General features: G+C 41.9%; 1 protein-coding gene and 1 non-coding gene across 2 annotated transcripts in view; both read left to right on the top strand.

Moving 5' to 3' along the window:
• Nucleotides 1–20272, top strand: part of Ush2a (usherin) — a 644634-nt gene that overhangs the window by 431781 nt on the left and 192581 nt on the right. The window contains 6 exon segments of the mRNA XM_040738771.1: nt 656–816; nt 1561–1718; nt 7100–7193; nt 9229–9369; nt 10655–10857; nt 15414–15526. Of these exon segments, the coding sequence (XP_040594705.1) occupies nt 656–816; nt 1561–1718; nt 7100–7193; nt 9229–9369; nt 10655–10857; nt 15414–15526 (870 nt within the window).
• Nucleotides 16144–16250, top strand: LOC121137312. Its single transcript, XR_005874571.1, has one exon. It is a non-coding gene; the product is annotated as a U6 spliceosomal RNA (small nuclear RNA).

Raw genomic sequence — 20272 nt, 5'->3', positions numbered from 1 at the left:
CAGGCAGTTTTGAACCAAAAAGACAAAGCCACTGGGTTCCTGCTTGAAAGACCCATGTTTCTCCTCTGGCAAAGCATTGGTCCATTTCCTCTGTGTTGACTCAATATGTGACCAGTACACCTTGCTGTCACCAAACTGTCAGAGACACAGTCTCGTATGCTCTGCTCACAGTTGAGGTTTAAGCATTTATCTGGCAGCCAATGGGATTCCAGGGACAGAGAAGAGGTATAGGAAAATGATGATGGAATCTGATATTTGAAAATGGATGAGTTTCCCTAAAGAAGAGCATAAAACCCCCTGGATGGTATTGAGACAGGAAGCTGGCAGGCTGCCAGCCTTGTAATTACATCGTGAATTGAGCCATAATCCTGGCTGCTTCTGAAAACAGTAAGAACTGGGAAAAACGATAACCCGAGTTTACTTAAAAGACTGACATTTGCTTACAGCTTCCAAATAAAATGTTTTCCTGACACTCTGGTTAAGGCTGGAGAGTTACGGAGATAATGGTATGTTTTGTGTCAGAAGAAAGGAAATAATGTGTTTCCTCGAAGGAAAAGGAATCCTGTATTTTGTGAGAGAAAAATAAAAGCATTTTGTCTTCCATAGAATGTAACTTATATGCTTTTTTATTTCTTTATTTAAACAAAATCTTCAGGTTTATAACGTGCACGTACGCTGTATGTACACAACAGCATGGGCTTTCACCAGGCCAAGAAGTGACAGTGACCACCATGGCAGGTTTTCCAGAGAGAGGAGCCACTGTCACGGCGAGTGTCCTTAACCCCACAGCCATAGACGTCACATGGGAGAAACCAGGTAAGAACACTTACATGTCTCTCTCCCCCCTCTGAGTTTTAGCACTTGGTGTTGCTTTTCTGGCTCAGTGATGAAACACCATGACCAAGGCAACTTAAAGAAGGAAGTGTTTATTTGGGTTTATGCTTCCAAAGGATTAGAGGCCATCTTGGCTAGGAGGCGTGGCAGTAGGCAGCATGACCGTGACATACTCCACCAGCAAGGCCACATCTCTTAAACTTCCCCAACAGCACCGCCAGCCTGGCACCAGGTATTCAAATGCCTGAGACTATGGGGGAACGTTTCTCATTCAAACCGCCACAGCACACTAAAAATAAACAAGTTGCCTAAGCTATTTATGTGCGGGTATGTTCACATAAGCAGATACGTTTATGGTCATGTGTGCATGTGTGTGTGGGGTCCAGAGGTCAACCAAAGGTGGTGTTCCTCTCACTGTTCTTGAACTCAGTGATTCCCTAGCAAGCCAGGGCAGGGGCGGGGCAGGGATGGGGTGGGGTGGGATGGGGAGGGGCAAGGGTGGGGTGGGGGTAGGTTGGGGTGGGGAAGCCTGACTCTGCATCTGCTTTCCCAGTACTCATTACAAGTAGACACTACCATGTCCAGGTTTTATGTGGGTCCTGGGTGTGGAACTCCAGGTTCTCAAGCTTTCGACACCATCATCCAAGGCCTGTGATGTTCTTCTTGAGACACAAATGCCTCCTTGCCTCTTCCTGGATCTATGTGCCCCTCCCATATTCGCTTCAGATGGGGAAATAATTCCACCAGTGTGGAGACTGGATAGTCTGATGGAGTGGTCTGCTTACCTGGGCACCATGCAGGACTGTGACCCTTCTGCAGCCCTCAGACCTAGTGCCTTTTGCTCACTCCTCATCAAAAGAACTACGTACAGTATGCGCAACAGTGTGAGTTCCCTGTATATCATGCCTTAGAGCCAGTGTTGGCTGGTGAAGGAATTCCATCTCCATGCAGTCACTGGGTTAACGGTCGTACCTTGACATGATGAAACACTTCTTCTGGGGGTTTGAAAGAGCACACAGATGTCTCTGTAACTCTGGGAACCATGGTGAATGAAATCTCAGAACTACTCAATGGTATGGTGTTTAGCATCTGATTTGCTCATGTGTGCTGCCTTTAAGAGCAACCAGAAAGAAGTCTGGAGTCTGCGGTGGAAATATTCACAGTAACCATTTTTGCATGCATGACTTAAGAACTGACAGATGACCAGATAAAAACTTGTCAGTATTTTTACTGAAATCTGAGAAATATCTAATTTGTGCACGTTTGATTAAAATAATTTGTTTTATAAGGATAAGTACACATTAGAACAATTATCCACTATTACACAAAAAGATGTACGTAACAATAGCAATCATTAGCACTGTTTGGGCAAGTCTGGAATTTGTGAAGGCCTAAGAAGACCTGAGTGGGTTTGCATACACTTCCTGTCATGTGATAGCCATCATGAGTTAGGACTGGTGTTTTATGTCATCAACTGCGAATCAGAGCAGTGTTTGTATCGGTCATCCATCATTGCTATAAAATACCCAAAATAATTCCCTGTACATGGACGGAAAGACTGTATCAACTCAGTTCCAGTGCTTGGGTCTGTGATCACTTATTTCTGGAGCTTTGAGGCCTGAAGTGAGGCAATGCATAAGGTGTACATGATGGAGGAAGCTACTGACGTCCTAGCAGCTTTGAAGCAAAAAAACAAGCCATGCCCCAAGATTCTTCTCAGTAGCATGCCCCAGTCAGTTAAGTAACTGCTACTGGGTACCATATCTCCAATGTTTCACTACCTCCCGATGCTACCAGAGGCTGAGAAACAAGCCCAGGGTATGTAGGCCTGAGGGACGTTATGTACAGGGGCATACATTGTGTGGTCTATGCTTCCACCAAATAATTCATAAGAAAAAAAAACCCGCCAGGGTTTTTGTAAGTTTGTTGTTTTTTTAATGATCTGATGTGTTTGGGTTAGAATAATTTGAATCATTTTAATGGGAGACTTTGAGTAAGTTGATCTTAAGATTACCTCCTGTAACATCTCCAGGAAAAATATGTTTCATCTAAAGTTGAATTGTGTGTGTGTGTGTGTGTGTGTGAGAGAGAGAGAGAGAGAGAGAGAGAGAGAGTGAGTGAGTGAGTATGTACTCATCCATTCTTCCTCCCTGCTCCACCTTGCCTACCAATTCATCCTAAGATCTTGCCCGTATCAGTAGTCACCACCACCCCCCACACTCACACCTTGTGATTCGTGAATACTGAAGGGAATATATGGCTGCTGTGCTCTTAGTCACGTATCCTCTGTGATATCATCGCACTCCTGAAGTCAGCTTATAGAAGCTGACAAACCTAATAGATCTGAAGCGGCCTGCTGAAGTTTCATTACCTTAGTAATCAGAACCTCTGACCTGCGGGATGTAGGTAATGCAATCTGCTGTGATTTCCATTCATACCTTGGAAATTTTTCAGATAACTCTTCGTGAGCACAAAGGTTAACTTCGAGGAGGGTCAGTTGTGAAAGCCTGCTGCCGGATCCTGTCCCTCCTTTGTACAACCTGCTATCTTAAGTCAATTAACTAGTCACTCCTCTGCAAAAGAGCTGCCTGTTTTCACAGCTTTCATCTTGGTGTTTTCTCTTGCTTGATAGAAGAAACCTCGGTGCATAACCTACAAAGTCGGATGGTGCAAAGCTGTTGCTCAGCACATCTAGGAACAAATTTTTACACCTTTCCTTGGTAAACATCTTTCAAAAAATCATGAAATAAATATATATGTTCTCTCTCTCTCTCCATTCATTCTGGACTAAGTGCTGGTCCTATCCATAGTCCCAGCACACCTATTGCACAAGGAGAGACAGGTAGGAAACTCCTCAGGAGCCCCCAGCATGGCTGATGTGGCAAACAGTGGTAAACAGAGACTAAGTCTTGAAGTAGAAGGTGGTAATCGGCACCTGGGGCTGTCCACTGAGCCCCACACATGCCCTCTGACCTCCACACATGCACCATGGTGCTTGTGTGCTCACACACATGAGGCTTCACATGCACACATCACACGCATCACACACACAGAGAAGATTATAGTGAAAGTCATGGTTTTCCCTCTGCTGTGATTGACACAAAGGCACACCATTTTCACAGCCAAGTTTTCTGGTAAGTTTTTACCAGTCACATGTTGACAAAGAGGGGCCAGTCAGTGGTTTGTTGTTGTTTTTGTTTGTTGGTTTTGTATTTGTGGGTTTTTTATTTTTATTGGGACATAGAGTAACCTGCTGTTTTTCAGGTAAGTCTTTGTGAAGAAGGGTCGGCTCAAAGCCATTTGAGAAGCTAGCTGACAATTTGCCTGCTTCTGTCATATATGTTTATAATCTGTGGTAAAGATATCTGTTTTTTCAGACTTTTGTAGGGGGTAGGGGGATAGACAACGTAAGCTTCCACACATAGATCACGTTTTCTGTCTCCATTGTCCTCCATGCTTAAAGCATTGAAAAAAATAGTATTTTATCACCTACCCATCAACAGATTTCACCTAAAGACAATTATCTCTACACTCATTTTAAACACCATTTTTATTATTTTAATTTCGTGTGAGATCATAGTGATCTCTTTTACAATTTTTCATGTTATTCTATTTTGCATATAATAAGTAATTGATGTGTTCTTTCCTGACTTTTCTTATTGTAGTTCTTGATGTTTGGCTTATAAATTGTTTTCATTGCTATATAGCAGTTACAGAACTGTTTTCTCAAAATCACTTCAATTTTCCCCAATCCTAAATTCTGAGTTTCAGTTCACCTTTCTGCCCTCTGGATGGCAATTACAGAGAGTTTCATTGTGAACATCACTTGCTTATTTTACTATTATTGTTATGATTATCATTTGTGTGTGAGGGTTTGTGTGTGTGTGTGTGTGTGTGTGTTTGCGTGTGTGTGTTTGCGTGTATGTGTGTGCGCACGAATGCCCGAGTTCTCAGATGGAGTCAAGGGGAAACAACTTGAGGGAGCTGAGTCTCTCATTCCACCATGGCTCCAGGGTTTGAATTCAGGGGGTCATGTTAATATCACTAATGCTTTCCCCTCTGAGGCATCTCATGGGATCATCATGAAAGTTTCCTACTATAACTATGTTCATTTTTGCCTATGTTAGGTAATAGTCCTCTCATGTTTGCACATTTCTTTATTATTATTTTTCCAGCATAGGAATACATTTGCCCTTTTTTGTATACACACAAATGATCCCTTAGATCTTGAATCGAATGTTTTCCCTCCAAAGCGCTGATCCTATTCTATTCTCCTGACACATCTCGCGCTTTAGCCGAGCCTTCTGGATCTTGTCTGACTGTCACCCCTCTGCTATGCTTTGGGTGGGGACTGTCCCCACCGGCTCATGTGTTTGAACACCCGGTTCCCAGTTGGCAGTGCTGTATGGAAGTTTGTGGGACTTTCTGGTCACAGTCCCTCTTTGGCAGAGTTGGTCACGGAGAGCTCTCTTTGAGGGTTACAGCCCAGTCTTCTCCCTACCCCGTTGCCTGCTTCCTGATGCACCGGCCAATGAGGAATACCCATTGCACACCCCTGCCTTCTCCACCACGAGGGACTTCATCCTCCAAACCCAACTCAGAATTAATCCTCTGAGGCTGTTCCCATCCTGTGTTCTATCTCAGCAACAAGGACAGTCATGAGAATATCCTACTATGGATAAGCTTTCACATTTAGTTTACTTTAGCCATAGTAGACTGTGACATATCTACATCTGGATATATTGCCAACCTTTGGGTAAGACAGTGTGGGCTTGAATGAGCCCACAGGCTCATATGTTCTACCTGGTCTCCAGCTGATGAAGCTGTGGGGGAAGGATTAGGAGGTGTGGTTTTGTTGGGAGAGGTGTGACACTAGGGATGGGCTTGAGGTTTCAAAAGCTCATGCTAGGCTCTGGTTTGGTCGGTCCCTCTCTGTCCTGTGGATGAAAATTTAAGTTCTCATCTACTGTTCCAGAATCGTGGTTGTTTGCCTGACACCATGTTCCCCGCCATGACAGTCATGGGCTCGAACCCTCTAGAAATGTGAACACCAAATTAAATGCTTTGTTTTATAAGTTACCTTTGGTCATGGCATTTCATCCTAGCAATAGAGGAGTAAGGCAGATTATATTCTGTGTATAAATATCTCTTCATTGTGGATAAGGCTTAGCTAATATGTTCATGATTTATTTGTTGCATCTACCACTCAAGGTAGATCATTTCCATTCTCTGTCCTCAGTATCTACAAAGTGTTATAATAATTATAAAGTTCTGGGATTGTGTTCTACCCATTCTTGTCTTTGTTACGGCTTGAATGTAAGACATTCCCACAGACTTTGGTTTTGCATTCTTTGTCGGAAGGTAGCAGAGCTATTTTAAGAGGTGGTAGAGACTTTAACAGGCAGGTCTCAGTGGAGGGATTTGGTGCTGGGGGTGTGTGAGGTTTCTGACTGCTCAGCACCCTCCGGCTCTCTGCTTGCTGCCCTTCATGGGGAGATAGCCTTCTTGTTCACACACACTCGCACTGGGGTTCAGCTGTATCTCAGGTCCATGGGAATGAGGTGAGATATCTCTGGTCCAAATTCTCTAACACCTTTAAGTCGGTCTCTCTGGTATTTTTATTATTTAATTTTTCTCATAAATTATGTGTGGATCATACTCTTTGTTCTTCCCTAACTCCTCGCAGATCCCCTCACAACCTCCCTACCCACCCAGCTTCATGCTCTTTCTCTCTAAAAGTAAAGAGTAAAATAAAAAAAACCAAATGTCTAAACAAACAACACATACACACAAACAAACAAAACAGTAAGACACAAAAGACCAAAACAGAACAAAAAGCACACAAAACAATTATGGAGTTGGTTTTGAGTTGGCCAACTACTCCTGGGTACGGGGCCTGCCCCAGACTGTGGTTGACGTATCCAGTGACAGAAACGGATTTTTTCCCTTTGCCAGTAGGTATCAATTGTGAAGAGCTTCTTGGTTAGTGGATAGAGTTTGTGTCCATTTTCCCTTCTCCTTGCTAGAATTCTGTCTGGTTTGAACCTGTGCGGGTCTCACGTCTGCTGTCAGCGCCTGTGAGGTAATATGTGTACCAGCTCCGTTGCAGCGGGAAGACACTGTTTCCTTGGAGTCATCACCAGCTCTGGCTCTTATAGTCCTTCTGCCTCCTCTTCCACACAGATGCCTGAGCCTAGAGGTTAGATAAAGGTGTCCCAGTTAAAGCCCGGTGCTTCAAGTCTCTCATTCTCTGGCCTTTGTCCAGCTGCGAGTGTCTATCAAGTGCCATCGACTGCAAGAAGAAGCTTGGCTGATGAGGATTGAGCAAGGCTCCATGTGTGAATATGGCAGAGTGCCATGTGAGGCGTTTTATTGCTGTGTTCCTCTAACAGAACAATAGAAGTAGGTTTTCCCCTAGGCCTACGACTTTTCTCCTGTCATGTTACTGGTCGTTTTAGAGGTGTCAGGTCTGGGTTTCATCTCATGGAGTGGGCCTTAAGTTGACCCAGAGGTGGCTGTTACTCTTTTAACATGTGTGCCACTTTGCACGAGGATGCCTGGCAGGCCGAGCACTGCAGTAGCTTGCATCTTGTCACCGCTCTGGATAGTAACTTTTCCTTCAGTCTTTGGTGTCGCGTATCTGTATATTCTGACAGTTTTCTTCATTCAGTGCAGGTTTGAATTCTGCCCTGACTCTTTGTGTTTTCTTCCCTTTCTTATCCAAGGCAGATCTGTAAACATTCCATATCAGGCCTATTAACAATTCCAGGCACCTGTTTTCATATGCCTCGAAGCTTCTTTTCATAAAGACATGTCCTTTTGGGTTATTTTTGAAGCACATTATTCAATTGTTTTTTAAAAACTCCATCTCCTTTTCATGAAAATAGTACATGGAGTCTTTAGACGATGTTTCTCCTGTCTTGCGTAATGAGGAATCCATATAACAAAATATCCTCTTTAAGGAAAGGAAAATTACATGCAAGCCAGGTTTATCAATAGACAGAAAAGGTGAGGTTTACTAGCTTTCTCTTTCTGGCTAATCCAGGAAGCAAGGTCAGCAGTCTCTAATTTGTTCTGTCCTTGGAACGAAGAACAGATCTTCTGTCTCTCAAATGGTTCACGGAGTAAGAAGAGGCCATTGTGGCTTGAGCAACGCAGACTATGTGTTACCACAGAGTATCTCATGTGGTAGTGGCCCCTGCGGTTAGTCTGTGGGAACTCTACACTATAGCAGCTGCAGACTTGGCGAAAGGCAGGGAGGTAGAAAGTTGGCCGTGCTATCCAGTCACACCATCCACTCTAGTCACAAGACCAGAGTAACACTCATGGAGGCTTCTGCAGCAGGACTAGCCTGCCACCTCTTCTCTCATTCCTGGGGCAGTGAGGAGCTTGTATTCTGTGTTCAGTGAATTGGCAAATGGAACTGGGCTAGGAACAGACAGGTAAAGGGGTTTTCTTCAGACCTTGACATAGTCTCTGCTCTCCTTGAATGTGCAATGCCAGCTCCATACATGTAGTCTGTGAATCTGTGTGTGCTCCCGAGGAACATCTATAACATAAGTAATCTACCGGCATACTCTACCTAATTGAGACATCCCCTCCAAAGGGAGACATTTCCTCTAGGAACGATGGGGAACACGCCGGCCTCAGGTAAATAGAAGGTCGCATGTTGTAGATGACTGGAAGGTTCTGGAGGGCCTCCCTCAACAACACAGAAAGCAGGAACAGTTGCTGGGGTTGGGGATGCTGGCCAGCCAAACCGGGAAAGGAAAGACACACTGATCTGGTGGAGGAGCTGCCTGCCGAGATATTAATGTAAAGGAGCCCTTTTAATAGTTCATGAAAGCACCGGGTGGTGGTGGCACAAGCCTTTAATCCCAGCACTCGGGAGGCAGAGGCAGGTGGATCTCTGTGAGGTCGAGGCCAGGCTGGACCGACAGCCTCCAAAACAGTACAGAGAAACCCTGTCTCGAAAAGACCAAAAAAAAAAAAATTCATGAAAGCTCCCCACCCTGTGTTACATTACATGGCACATACTTTTGCAAATAGTTATGTTGACATTTCAAAGGATATTTGAATAATTATAAATAGCACATATATACATATATGTGTGTGTGCATGTGTGTGTATACATATATATGGGAAATTTTAAAGTATATGTTCCTCAGTATGACTTCTCAATTGATTATAGAGTGAAGAGAAAAATAAAATTCTTTTAAAAATAAAATGAACTCCAATTCCACCAGCTTCAGCACAAAGAAGTTTCCAGAAACTTTTGTAAAGCTGAGTTTCCATCAGCTTGCTTCCATCTCTTTCCAGGAACATTTAACAAGAGCATTTATTCTGTGCTTCCCACCTGCCACGCTTACACTGTTCCGTGTTTCTTGTTAACAGCTTTACCAGATCTACAAGGTGATGAGGAGTGTTACATGCTGCTTTGGAATTCTGGGGCCTTGAACAAAGCTCTGAAAATCCTCTCATGCCCTTGGCGCCTCAGCTCCAAATGGATTTTCCTCTCAGCCTTCAACAGAGTCGGTGACATCAACAGCACAGTGCTACAGAGACGCCCATAGTGTTGATTGGTCCTTTTTGGAGCTGAGTTTGGTCATCTCTCATTTATAAAATCCCCAGTGCTGAAAGGAAGTGCGTGGGAACCAAAATGTTCGCATGCTTGTGGGAACCAAAATGCTGGCACGCTTGTGGTCACCAAGGGACAGACGAATATACCAGCGCCCTGGAAACAGCAGCGTGGACCCATAATAAGGGGCGGTTCTTCTCGGGGCAGTCCTGGTGGGGAGACAGTTCACATCAGTAAAAGGTGAAGTTTCCTAAGATCAGCCCTCAGGAGCATCGAGCCTTCCGCAGTGACACCCCAGCCCAAGAAAACACTAGGTGGAAGCTCAGCTCAGAGAAGAATTGCCTATGTCTCGGTTTCTGAGCCAGTTAGCGAGGGAGAGGAAGCCAGAGAATCAACTTGTGAGTCTGGAAATGAGTCTGGAATGGTCTTTCTAATCTTTCTGGCTTTATATGCACTCATTATAAACATTATAATATCGTTACCTCCCAAGCAAGCGTTTCAGGCCATTAGCAGAACTCTTTACGTGTGGAACCCATTTCCCTTTGTGATGCCAAAGGTCGGCACCTTTTGTTTATAAAATAGAATGACTCACAAGGACGATTTTTCAACTAGTTAAGATGAGTTTTTACGATAAAAATAGGCCTTTGCATAGTTATTTCTGACATGCTTGAATAATTGTGTAATTTAATGCTAAGCAAGATTTTTTTCCACCCCGATGTTAGATTTCATCATTACCTATGGTAATCAACACTCAAAATCATTTACATAATGACAATATTTCATTATTGCTTCACATTGCTTGAGTTACAAGCTAGTAACAGCAAATGATTTTTCACATCCCAGTAGCCTCGGTGTATTTGAATTTTATTTTGTATTTGGCTTAAGGAGCAGATTCCCCTCCCCCACCCCCAAGGAGATATAAAGTGAAAGGTTGAAAATAATAGATACATGGTTTAGAGGTTCAGATGGGTGAGTAATTTATCATTGGTATCCCACTGGTCACATAGCATTGAAGATTAGCACTACGCTGGTGGTATAAAGCATTTTGCCACCGAATCTTATGGTTTCTAACTGAGAGTGTAATAAGCCAATTTGTAGAGGACTTCAGACTGCTGTCTTCGTCATAGGAAACTAGATAAGCAAGGAGCCCTTTGCTGAGCCTCCGTACCAGTCTGCATTTAGTTTAACAAGTGCTGTTGTTGAGACAGCTGGGGTTTATTCTGTTTCTTCCTTTAATTCTAGAGCCTCAGGGCATGCTTCCTCCAGAGGTTGTCATCATCAACAGTACAGCTGTACATGTCATCTGGACATCTCCTTCAAACCCAAATGCCATTGTCACCGAGTCTTCTGTCTATGTAAATAATACACTCTACAAGACCGGAGTGGATGTGCCGCGGTCGTTTATCCTGAAAGGCCTGTCTCCCTTCGCTATGTAGGACATTCAGGTCAGAGTATTGTTTTGTTTCTTTTCTGGATGGTTAGGCTCATGGATATGTTAAATAAAACATGCCGGGCGACATCTCTGTGTGGAGGCTGTCTGTCCTGGTTACAGATTATTGTTTATTTGAAGGGAAAGGAATGAGAGAAGAGGGAAATTGACCAGAATGAAAGCTGCTTGCCGTGAGGAAGTTGCAGACTTGAACCCCTGGAAAATGAACGGTTCTTGGCAAGGATGGAGCTTGGTGCTGATGAGGGAGATGATGAAATGCCCACGGGTGAAATGAAGTCAATCAAACTATCACCAAACAACAGTCTTCCCAGTGTGTCCTCTCTCTCTGCCTTTTATTTGGTATCAACATCAGAATTAACTTGTAGATGTAGAGATTTTTTTCTCTGTTCTTTTTTCTGCATCTTACTCAGGGAAGTAGTATAGCTCACTGGGTGTCCATTGTCCCTTTGTAAAGGCATGGCATGGATGATGCGAAATATTCTGTTCTCCACTAGCATTCCTGATTTTGAATGCAACAAGAAAACACAAAATAAGGCAAATTAAAAAAACTGCCAGAGGCAGGCGGATCTCTGTGAGTTCGAGGCCGGGCTGGACCGATAGCTTCCGAAACAATACAGAGAAACCCTGTCTCGTAAAAACCAAAAAAAAAAAAAAAAAAAAAAAACCTGCCAAAGAATTTCACCCAAGCATGGAAGGAATGAATCTTTTCATCGTGCGGCAAACAATCCACAACCTCACCTATGTGACATGTCCTTGGGGGTCCATGCCTCCTTCCCTATGAGAATATTGATACACTAACACTGCAAATTTATCACAGAATTCAGAGAGCGCATAGTCTACCCAAAGGCAAGCCCTTGGACCTCTTCCGGGTCTACTGACTGAAATAGGAGACATACCAGAGTCCAGAAGTATATAAGATACAGTGTTGTCCTGGAGGAAATGAAGATCTTACATGAATGTCAGATACATGAGATAATAGGACCAAGGGAGCGAGCATGTGAAGAAAAGATTTTAGAGGCTCAGCGTTTATAGAAGAGGCTGCAACTTAGTAAAGTTTCAAATAATCTATGCAACTTCTCAAATTGGTGAGCATCTCATGAATAATTTCTAAAGGGCACTAAATGCAAGGATTTTATTTGACCCTGGGAACATTTTCCAGGAGTGCTGTGTCTGCCCATGTTACATGTCTGAGGGTGAAGCACATTTATTTGACTACAATACTCCAGCCATCCCTACTGTGACCCATGAGCTTGGTTTTGTAAGTAACCACAGAGCATAAAGAAAGGAAATAATAGGCACAGAAAGAAAGTTTCGCGAATTGTGTTTTCATTTCCAACAACCTATGTGAGATGCATTAGCGTGGCACGTGTGGGCTGGCGTTGGCACGTGTGGATCCTTAGGGAGGGTCCACAAGGGTCAGTAGTCCACATGTGAGTCACTTCATAGAACGATGCCTCAAATCCTTCCAGTTACAGCTGTGTGAACAAAGAACACGGGGTGATGATGGAGGCTTCGCTGTGAGGTCTTCCTTGGAGGGTAGGACAGAACTCTGAGAATGAAGCCTGATCATTTATTTACCTTCTAAAATCTGAAAATTCTGGAGCTGGCCAGGTGGCTCAGTGGTAGAGGGTGCTGAGGGTGCGTGCTGTGCTATCATGAGAACTACTGTTGGATCCTGGCACCAACATAATGACCTGTGTGTCTTGAAAATGTCTTTTAACTCCAAACCCAAGAGATCCTAATGTCCTCTTCTGGCATTTAAACACATATATGCAAACACACACACACACACATGCACTCATACATGCACACACACATGCACACACACACCCCAAATTAAGTAAGTAAATGCATGTGCTCATATGTACAAACTTAGATGCAGAGTTGAGTGTGAGAGTGCAGGCTGGTGTTGAGAACACCGAGGCTGTGTACTCATGTGCTGCTCAGCCTTGGCCTGTGGAGCAAGGCCTGTCATTACCAGATCTGATCACCCCTTTAGCAATACAGAAGCCCTCACTCACACTGATGGGCTGAGTCAGTCGTGGCCAGAAGAAAGTGTATTTTAATCAGATGGTATCACTGAAACAATGACAGAAGATCAAAACTGAACCCAAAATTTGAGTTTTTTCCTTACATCTACACTGTGCATTTTTTTTTGTAGTCCAATGCTATCACATTTGGCATAGTTATCCATGGCTGGAAATTTGAATGTTAAATTTTCGTGCCTTTTTTTTAATGAAGTCAAACATCATTTAAGTCAGCTATTTTGAACCAAACTTCTCTAGGTTAACCTCTTCCACAAAATAGTGATTGGTTTTTAAAACTAATCAAATACACAGATATCTTAATGGATAAATCCTTCTGAAACCCTTTCCAAAAGAATCATAAGTTCAATTTTAAAACTTGATTTTTAAGTTTTTTCAAGTATATATAGTAAACCCTAATATTTATATTTAATTCACATGTTATACAACATATGGTACTACAGATATCTGCAGGGTAGAGACTCCTAATGTTACATAAGGAAGAATGAGAACACAGGGTTATGCTTTCCCAAAGTCAACAGAAAGTCTTTTACAGAAGCACAAGTAGTTTAGTCCTTCAATTTAAGTGTAATATTTGGGAGAGGAAGAAGTAGGATGTAGTAAATCCCCAGATAAACATCAGGCATCTTGACCACATTTTGGGTCTCCCGATTTCTCTGCCTCCTACTTTAAAGACTTGCTAACGTGTAGGTCTGAGGATTCCTCAGATGTGCAAGATAAACAGTACTGGGTCTGAATGCAGAATGGTTTTTACTAGAGGTAAAAAAATGATGACAGTTGGGAATAGAGAAAGCCTGGCTTATAGGTACCAAAACTCAGTTAGGAGCAGTGAGTTCTGATGTTGTGAAGCAGAGTGAAGGGCTAATTGCACAATCGTCTACTTTATCAATAGCTAGAAGGGAGAAACTCAAGCTCCAAGCATGAAGAAGCAAGGAAACAGCATCATTCACTACACTGATTGTTCAATGCATGCTATAAACACATAACATGTAAACATGTGAAGTGCATGTCTCACCCTACAAACCTGAACAATTATTATACATCTATAAGACATTAAAAATTATTTGGTCAAGAGCCATTCAAACATATATTGTATATAGTTAAGACATAATGAGTTTTGTTGAGTTACTTGGGTTAATCCCATTGTGTATCAAAGTGTGATACCTTCCAACATGCAAAAAATTTATAGCATTAACTCTATCACGTTGTCTTTTAAGATAATCTTTCTTAAAGGTATTTCTTGTTTGTGCTTAGCCATAGTGGAGGATCTCAATAATGATTAAGTCTATAAAATAGTACCGCAAAAGGCAATATTAAAACTATTGATAACACAGCTGATGCAGTGCCATAAACATGAGCTCAGTCCCTGTTTAGAGTCAACAGTGCTGGGAACAAAATGTTGTCTCCAAAATATAGTGTGAATCTCGTCTATCTTGCTCCAGTTCTGATATAAAGACTTGGAAGGTTGATTTACTTAAAAACACAGCAGCAGAATTTAAGATCATCGGTACATAACATTCTTTTACCTCTGTTATGTTCAGGGGCTGGAGAGATGGCTCAGCAGTTAAGAGAACTTGTTGCTCTTGCAGAGAACCCAGGTGTCTCACAACCACACATAACTTCAGTTCCAAGGGATCTGGCACCCCCTTCTGGCCTCCATTGCTACCTGCAAACACATGAAACACATACTTATGTTGAGACATACAAATAAATTTTTAGAATAAATCACTTATAAAAAGAAACACAGTTGAGTTTACCCTATAAACACAGTTGAGTTTAACAGTGTGGTGGCTGTTCCTCCAGATTTCTCCTGTGTATCCACATGTTTTCCTCCCAGCCTCTGGATACACTCCTTTTGGCTTACTCATGTTTGATGAGCCCCATTTCCAATCTTAAGTTCTTCCACCCTCTCGGTTTTTATTCTAACTAGGTGGCAGAATTAAAGGGGTGAATGATGATTTTTTTTCTGCTGTGATTAAGGGGACAATACTATTGCAGCTGGAACAAATGGATATAAAATAGCTCAGCCCTATTGGGAGGCTTCCCTGAGCTTCATTTTTCTCCCATTAGACATTAGCATTTAGGCAATTTGTTGCAAAGTGTCAAGACTTCCAGGAGATATCATCATTACACCACATGGTTATAGATCTGCAGAGCACTGTGCAAGGGTAACCTATTAGGCTTGTGGATCAGCACCTGAGCGTCTCCCATCCTTTGACTGCTCTGAGTAGATTAATAAGCCCTTCTCTTTGTGAATGGTCAGAGCCACAGACTAAACATCACCATGCTAATCACTAAATCAATCGTCCTGAGCCCAATTCTGTATTCTGTTCTGAGCTCATCCCACTGAATTCAATTCACATCAAAAAGAAGAATATTTACTAAGCCCCAGGAGGCTGTATGGACTTGAAGAGATTCATATGAAGAGGGGGAAGGTGGATTCAGGCTGTTGCTGGTCTGTTTTGAAGATGATTGTATTTCTTCCTTTCCAAACTAATCTTTGCAGGTGGAAGTCGGTACAAAAGATGCCTGCGTGAAAAGCAATGGAACCCAAGTCAGCACTGTGGAAGATACTCCAAGTGACATTTCAATACCTATAATCCATGATATTACTTCAAGGTACCTAGCTTTTTATCAGTCAATCTAAACAACTGTGATCATAAGAAATGGAAGCAAACATCAAAGAAATCAGTTTAGCCACAGAAATCTCACTGAAAGGTTGCTGTAAGTGTTGGTGCATATCACATTTCTTGTATTTCTCAGGTAATCTATACTGCATACCAAAAACATTAAAACCTGTTTTCTTGATTCCAATTCTCTTGCCTGGCCATCTATTAGCAGATACTTGAATTCATTTGTAAAGAGAACCTCTTTATTTAAATGTGTCCTTTAATGAATTCTTTTGTGAAGCAAAATTCTAATTTTAATTAGAATGGCCACTTTATAACTGAATCTCTTTGAAAATATTTGATTTATCTATCTCAGATATCTCTAAAGCTAAAAATACATCTCAAATACATAGAACAAATAGTATTTGGATAGCTGCTAACAATTTTATCAGATTCTTAATAGAATCCCTTTCTTTACTCTTTCCTTACTGAGATATTACCAGAGGTTGAAAGTGAGTCCTCTATTAGTAATTCAGATTTGGAGCTGGAGATATGGCTCTGTGACTTCAAGGCCAGCTTGGTCTAGAGCAAGGGTTCTCTCAACAAATAAACTAAAAATTAGAGTAAGTGCTTGCTTTGGCAGCACATATATTAAAATTGTAATGATACAGAGACTATTAGCATAGCCTCTGCACAGGAATAACACTCAAAAATACTAACAATCAAGCATTAACAGGAATAAAACTGAATGTCATTTCCCAGTACAGAAGTAAGGTTGTGATTGCTGATCCCTCTATATTGAGTGAGACTAGAGAAGGAAATGTGAGCTGTTTCTTGTCAAACGTTGATCCTAACAATGTTGATCACCTTTTACCTAACCACATGTGCACAAACACACATAGAGTGACTCCATCCATCATGGTGTGTTTTCATTCTCACATTTCTAGGGTTTGGGGTTGTTTTGTTTTGCCATCAGTACAAAAACAGGTATCTTGATGTGGTGGTTTGAATAGGTATTAACCACTTCCATACAGTCTCATACACTTGTGTGTTTGAATGTGTGGCCTATAGGGAAGAGCACTGTTAGGAGGTGTGGTCTTGTTGGAGTACGGATGACCTTTTTGGAGGAAGTTTGTCATTGTGAGGGCAGTCTTTGAGGTCTCATATGCTCAAGCTATGCCGACTGTGGGATACAGTTCACTTCCTGTTGCCTGCAGAGCAAGATGTAGAGCTGTCAACTACCTCTCCAGCACCACATCTGTGTGCATGATGCCTTGCTTCATGTCATGATGAAAATGGATTAAATTTGAACAGTCCTAATTAAATGTTTTTTATGAGAGTTTCTGTGGTTATGGTATCTCTTCACAGCAATAGAAATGCTAACAAGGCAATTGACTTTAGCCAATAGTAATTATAACAATTAGCAAACACAAGTAACTGGATGTTAGCTACTCATGTTGAAAATGTTATCTTCTTGAGTGTGTTTTCAAACAGACTATACATTCCTGTCTAATTTGGTAGGTTCTAATTAACATGATTCTTTTATCCCTTTTTAATTTAAATTAGAAACAAACTTGTTTTACACGTCAATCCCAGTTCCCTCTCCCTCCCCTCCTCCCCAGCCCCCCACTGGCCCCCTATCCCATCCCCTTTCTGCTCCCCAAGGAGGGTGAGGCCTAACATTGAGGATCTTCAAAGTCTGTCTTATCATTTAGAGTAGGGCCTAGACCCTCCACCATGTGTCTAGGGTGGGCTCCCAAAGTCTATTTGTATACTAGGGATAAATAATGATCCACTACCAGAGGTCTCATAGGTTAACTAGACCTCCAAACTGACATCCACATTCAGAGGTCTGGTAAAGTCCTATGCTGGTTTCCCCACTATCAGTCTGGGGTCCATGAGCTCTCCCTTGTTCGGGTCAGCTGTTTCTGTGGGTTTCTCCAGCCTGGTCATGACCCCTTTGCTCATTATTCCTCCTTGCAACTGGATTCCAGAGTTCAGCTCAGTGTTTGCCTGTGGGTGTCTGCTTCTGCTTCCATCAGCTACTGAATGAAGGCTTTAGGATGGCATATAAGGTAGTCACCAATCTCATTATCAGGGAAGGGCTTTTAAGGTAGCCTCTCCACTATTGCTTAGATTGTTAGTTGAGGTCAGCCTTGTAGATCTTTGGACATTTCCCTAGTGCCAGATTTCTCTTTAAACTCAATCTTCCTTCTCTCTCATGTCCTCCTCTCCCCTCCTCTTCTCCCCTTCTCTTTTTCCTAACTCTCTTTCCCCTCCCCCCATGCTCCCAGTTAGTTCAGGAGATCTTGTTCCTTTCTCCTTCTCCAGATGACTATGTATGTCTCTCTTCGGGTCCTCCTTGTGTCCTAGATTCTCTGGTGGTGTGAATTGTAGACTGGTAATCCTTTGCTCTATGACTAAAATTCATATATGAGTGAGTACATACCATGTTTGTCTTTTTGTGACTGGGTTACCTCACTCAGGATGGTTTATTCTAGTTCCATCCATTTGCCTGTGAATTTCAGGATTCCATTGTTTTGTTTTGTTTTTCCCCCTGCTGGGTAGTACTTCATTGTGTAAATATACCACATTTTCTCCATCCATTCTTCTGATGAGCAGCATCTAGGTTGCTTTCAATTTCTGGCTATTTCAAATAATGCTGCTATGAACATGATTGAACAGATGTCCTTGTTGTATGAATGGGCAACTTTTGGGTATATGCCTAAGAGTGGAATTGCTGGATCTTGTGGTAGACTGATTCCCATTTTCCTGAGAAACTGTCACAGTGATTTCCAAAGTGGCCATACAATTTGGCACTCCCATCAACAGTGGAGGAGTGTTCCCCTTTCTCCAAATCCTCTCCAGCATAAACTATAATTCGTGTTTTTGATTTTAGACATTCTGACATGAGCAAGATGGTATATCAGAGTTATTTTGATTTGCATTTCCCTGATGGCTAAGGATGTTGAACACTTTCTTATGTGTCTTTAAGCCATTTTAGACTCCTCTATTGAGAATTCTCTATTTAGTTCTGTACCCCACTTTTTAATTGGATTGTTTGGTGTTTTGGTGACTAGCTTCTTGAGTTCATTGTATTTTGGAAATCAGCCCTCTGTCAGATGTGGGATTGATGAATATCTTTCCCATTCTGTGGGCTGCCTTTTTGTCTTATTGACTGTGTCCTTTGCCTTACAGAAGCTTCTCAGTTTCAGGATGTCCCATTTATTAATTGTTGATCTCAGTGTCTGTGCTACTGGTGTTATGTTCAGGAAGTGGTCTCCTGTACCAATTTGTTCAAGGGTACCTCCCACTTTCTCTTCTAAGAGGTTCAGTGTGGCTGGGTTTATATTGAGGTCTTTGATCCATTGATTAACGCGATTCTTTCAGTAGGATTTAGCAATGTGTGCCAGGGAGAGGCGCTTGCCATGAGAAGGAGGAATGTACATGTTATTTGGGCACTAGAGACTTTATTTTTTAATCAAACCTATTTGTGGTTATAATAAAATAAGAAGCAAAATAAATTACAAAGGGGGTATACAAATCTAAATTTAAAGTTCTGTTCTATAGTGAGGGTGGGAAACTAAATATTTACTATTTACAAATAGTGTGAAAGTCACGTCAATACTGACAACATGCAAGAAAAACAGAGGAAACACTCCACAGTCTAGCCAAGATTATAAGGGATGGAAAGAGTCTTGGGGGCAGAACACTTAAAGTCAGAAAATACCTATACCTATAGTTCAAGAGACTGCTTTTGTCCTGTTCTTGTCTTCTGGCATCTTTATAAATCAAACCTTGCTGAATGACTGGAGAATTGTGCTTCAGGTTATACATTTACATTCAACCAAAATGTAGTAGTCTCTAAGCTTTATGAAAAGTTGAAGGAATATATCTGGGTCTCCATCATAGTTTTTCTCTTATGAATATTACTACAGATCATGCCAGAGGGGGAAATGGCTGAAACTAAAGCTAGCCTAGTTCCAAAAGTGAGAAGTTAATTCAAGACTATTCAAGTGAGCAGCACACCACAAGAACAAGCAAAGTGAGAGAGGAGACACCAGTGCAAGCCAGATTGGAGCCCAGTTTTGGAAGCAGAACTTATCTGGAAGAACCAAATTATTTATAATGGTTCGTAAAGTTATATTGGTTGGAAGACTTAAAGGGCAATATGAAAGAAGCTTAATTTTCTGCCGATAATCTTTGAATAGAGAGACATGAGACACCACGAAGAAATGTATGGAGTGAAGGTCAAAGATGAACTTAGCTGAAAATCTACAAAAGATAGTGATTAGTACCCAAGGTCTCTTCCCACTGTATATGTATCCACTTATCTCTCTTCTCCCATGTGGTCCAGTCCGACTACAAAGAGATTAGTCATTTATTCACTAGTGAAACTGAGTAGTGTATATTAAGAATTATGGACTCCAGGCACAGAGTAGCAGAGATGCTGGATAAAGGTAAAAAATCAATGGTTAAGTGAGGCTGCAACCTGAGCAAACACCTTTGGCTACTTATCTAGCTATGTTCTCAAACTCAAGCAGTCAATCAGAAATGCCTCCTTATAAGAAACTGATCATTTTTATCTGGAAAACAATGAATCACACAAACTACTTCCATATGATAGAATATGAGATCTTCCAAAATAAATAAATGAATAATAGCTTGCACTTCAGGTGTACAATCTATGAAACCTATAATCTTCAAGCCAGCATTTTTATGTGGGTGTGTGTGCTGCTCTTCAAGGTGGACAAAA

The sequence above is a fragment of the Mesocricetus auratus genome, unplaced genomic scaffold (assembly GCF_017639785.1).
Source record: "Mesocricetus auratus isolate SY011 unplaced genomic scaffold, BCM_Maur_2.0 Super-Scaffold_100676, whole genome shotgun sequence".
In the NCBI taxonomy this organism is placed as follows: domain Eukaryota; kingdom Metazoa; phylum Chordata; class Mammalia; order Rodentia; family Cricetidae; genus Mesocricetus; species Mesocricetus auratus.
This window is presented reverse-complemented; position numbering and strand designations above follow the sequence as displayed.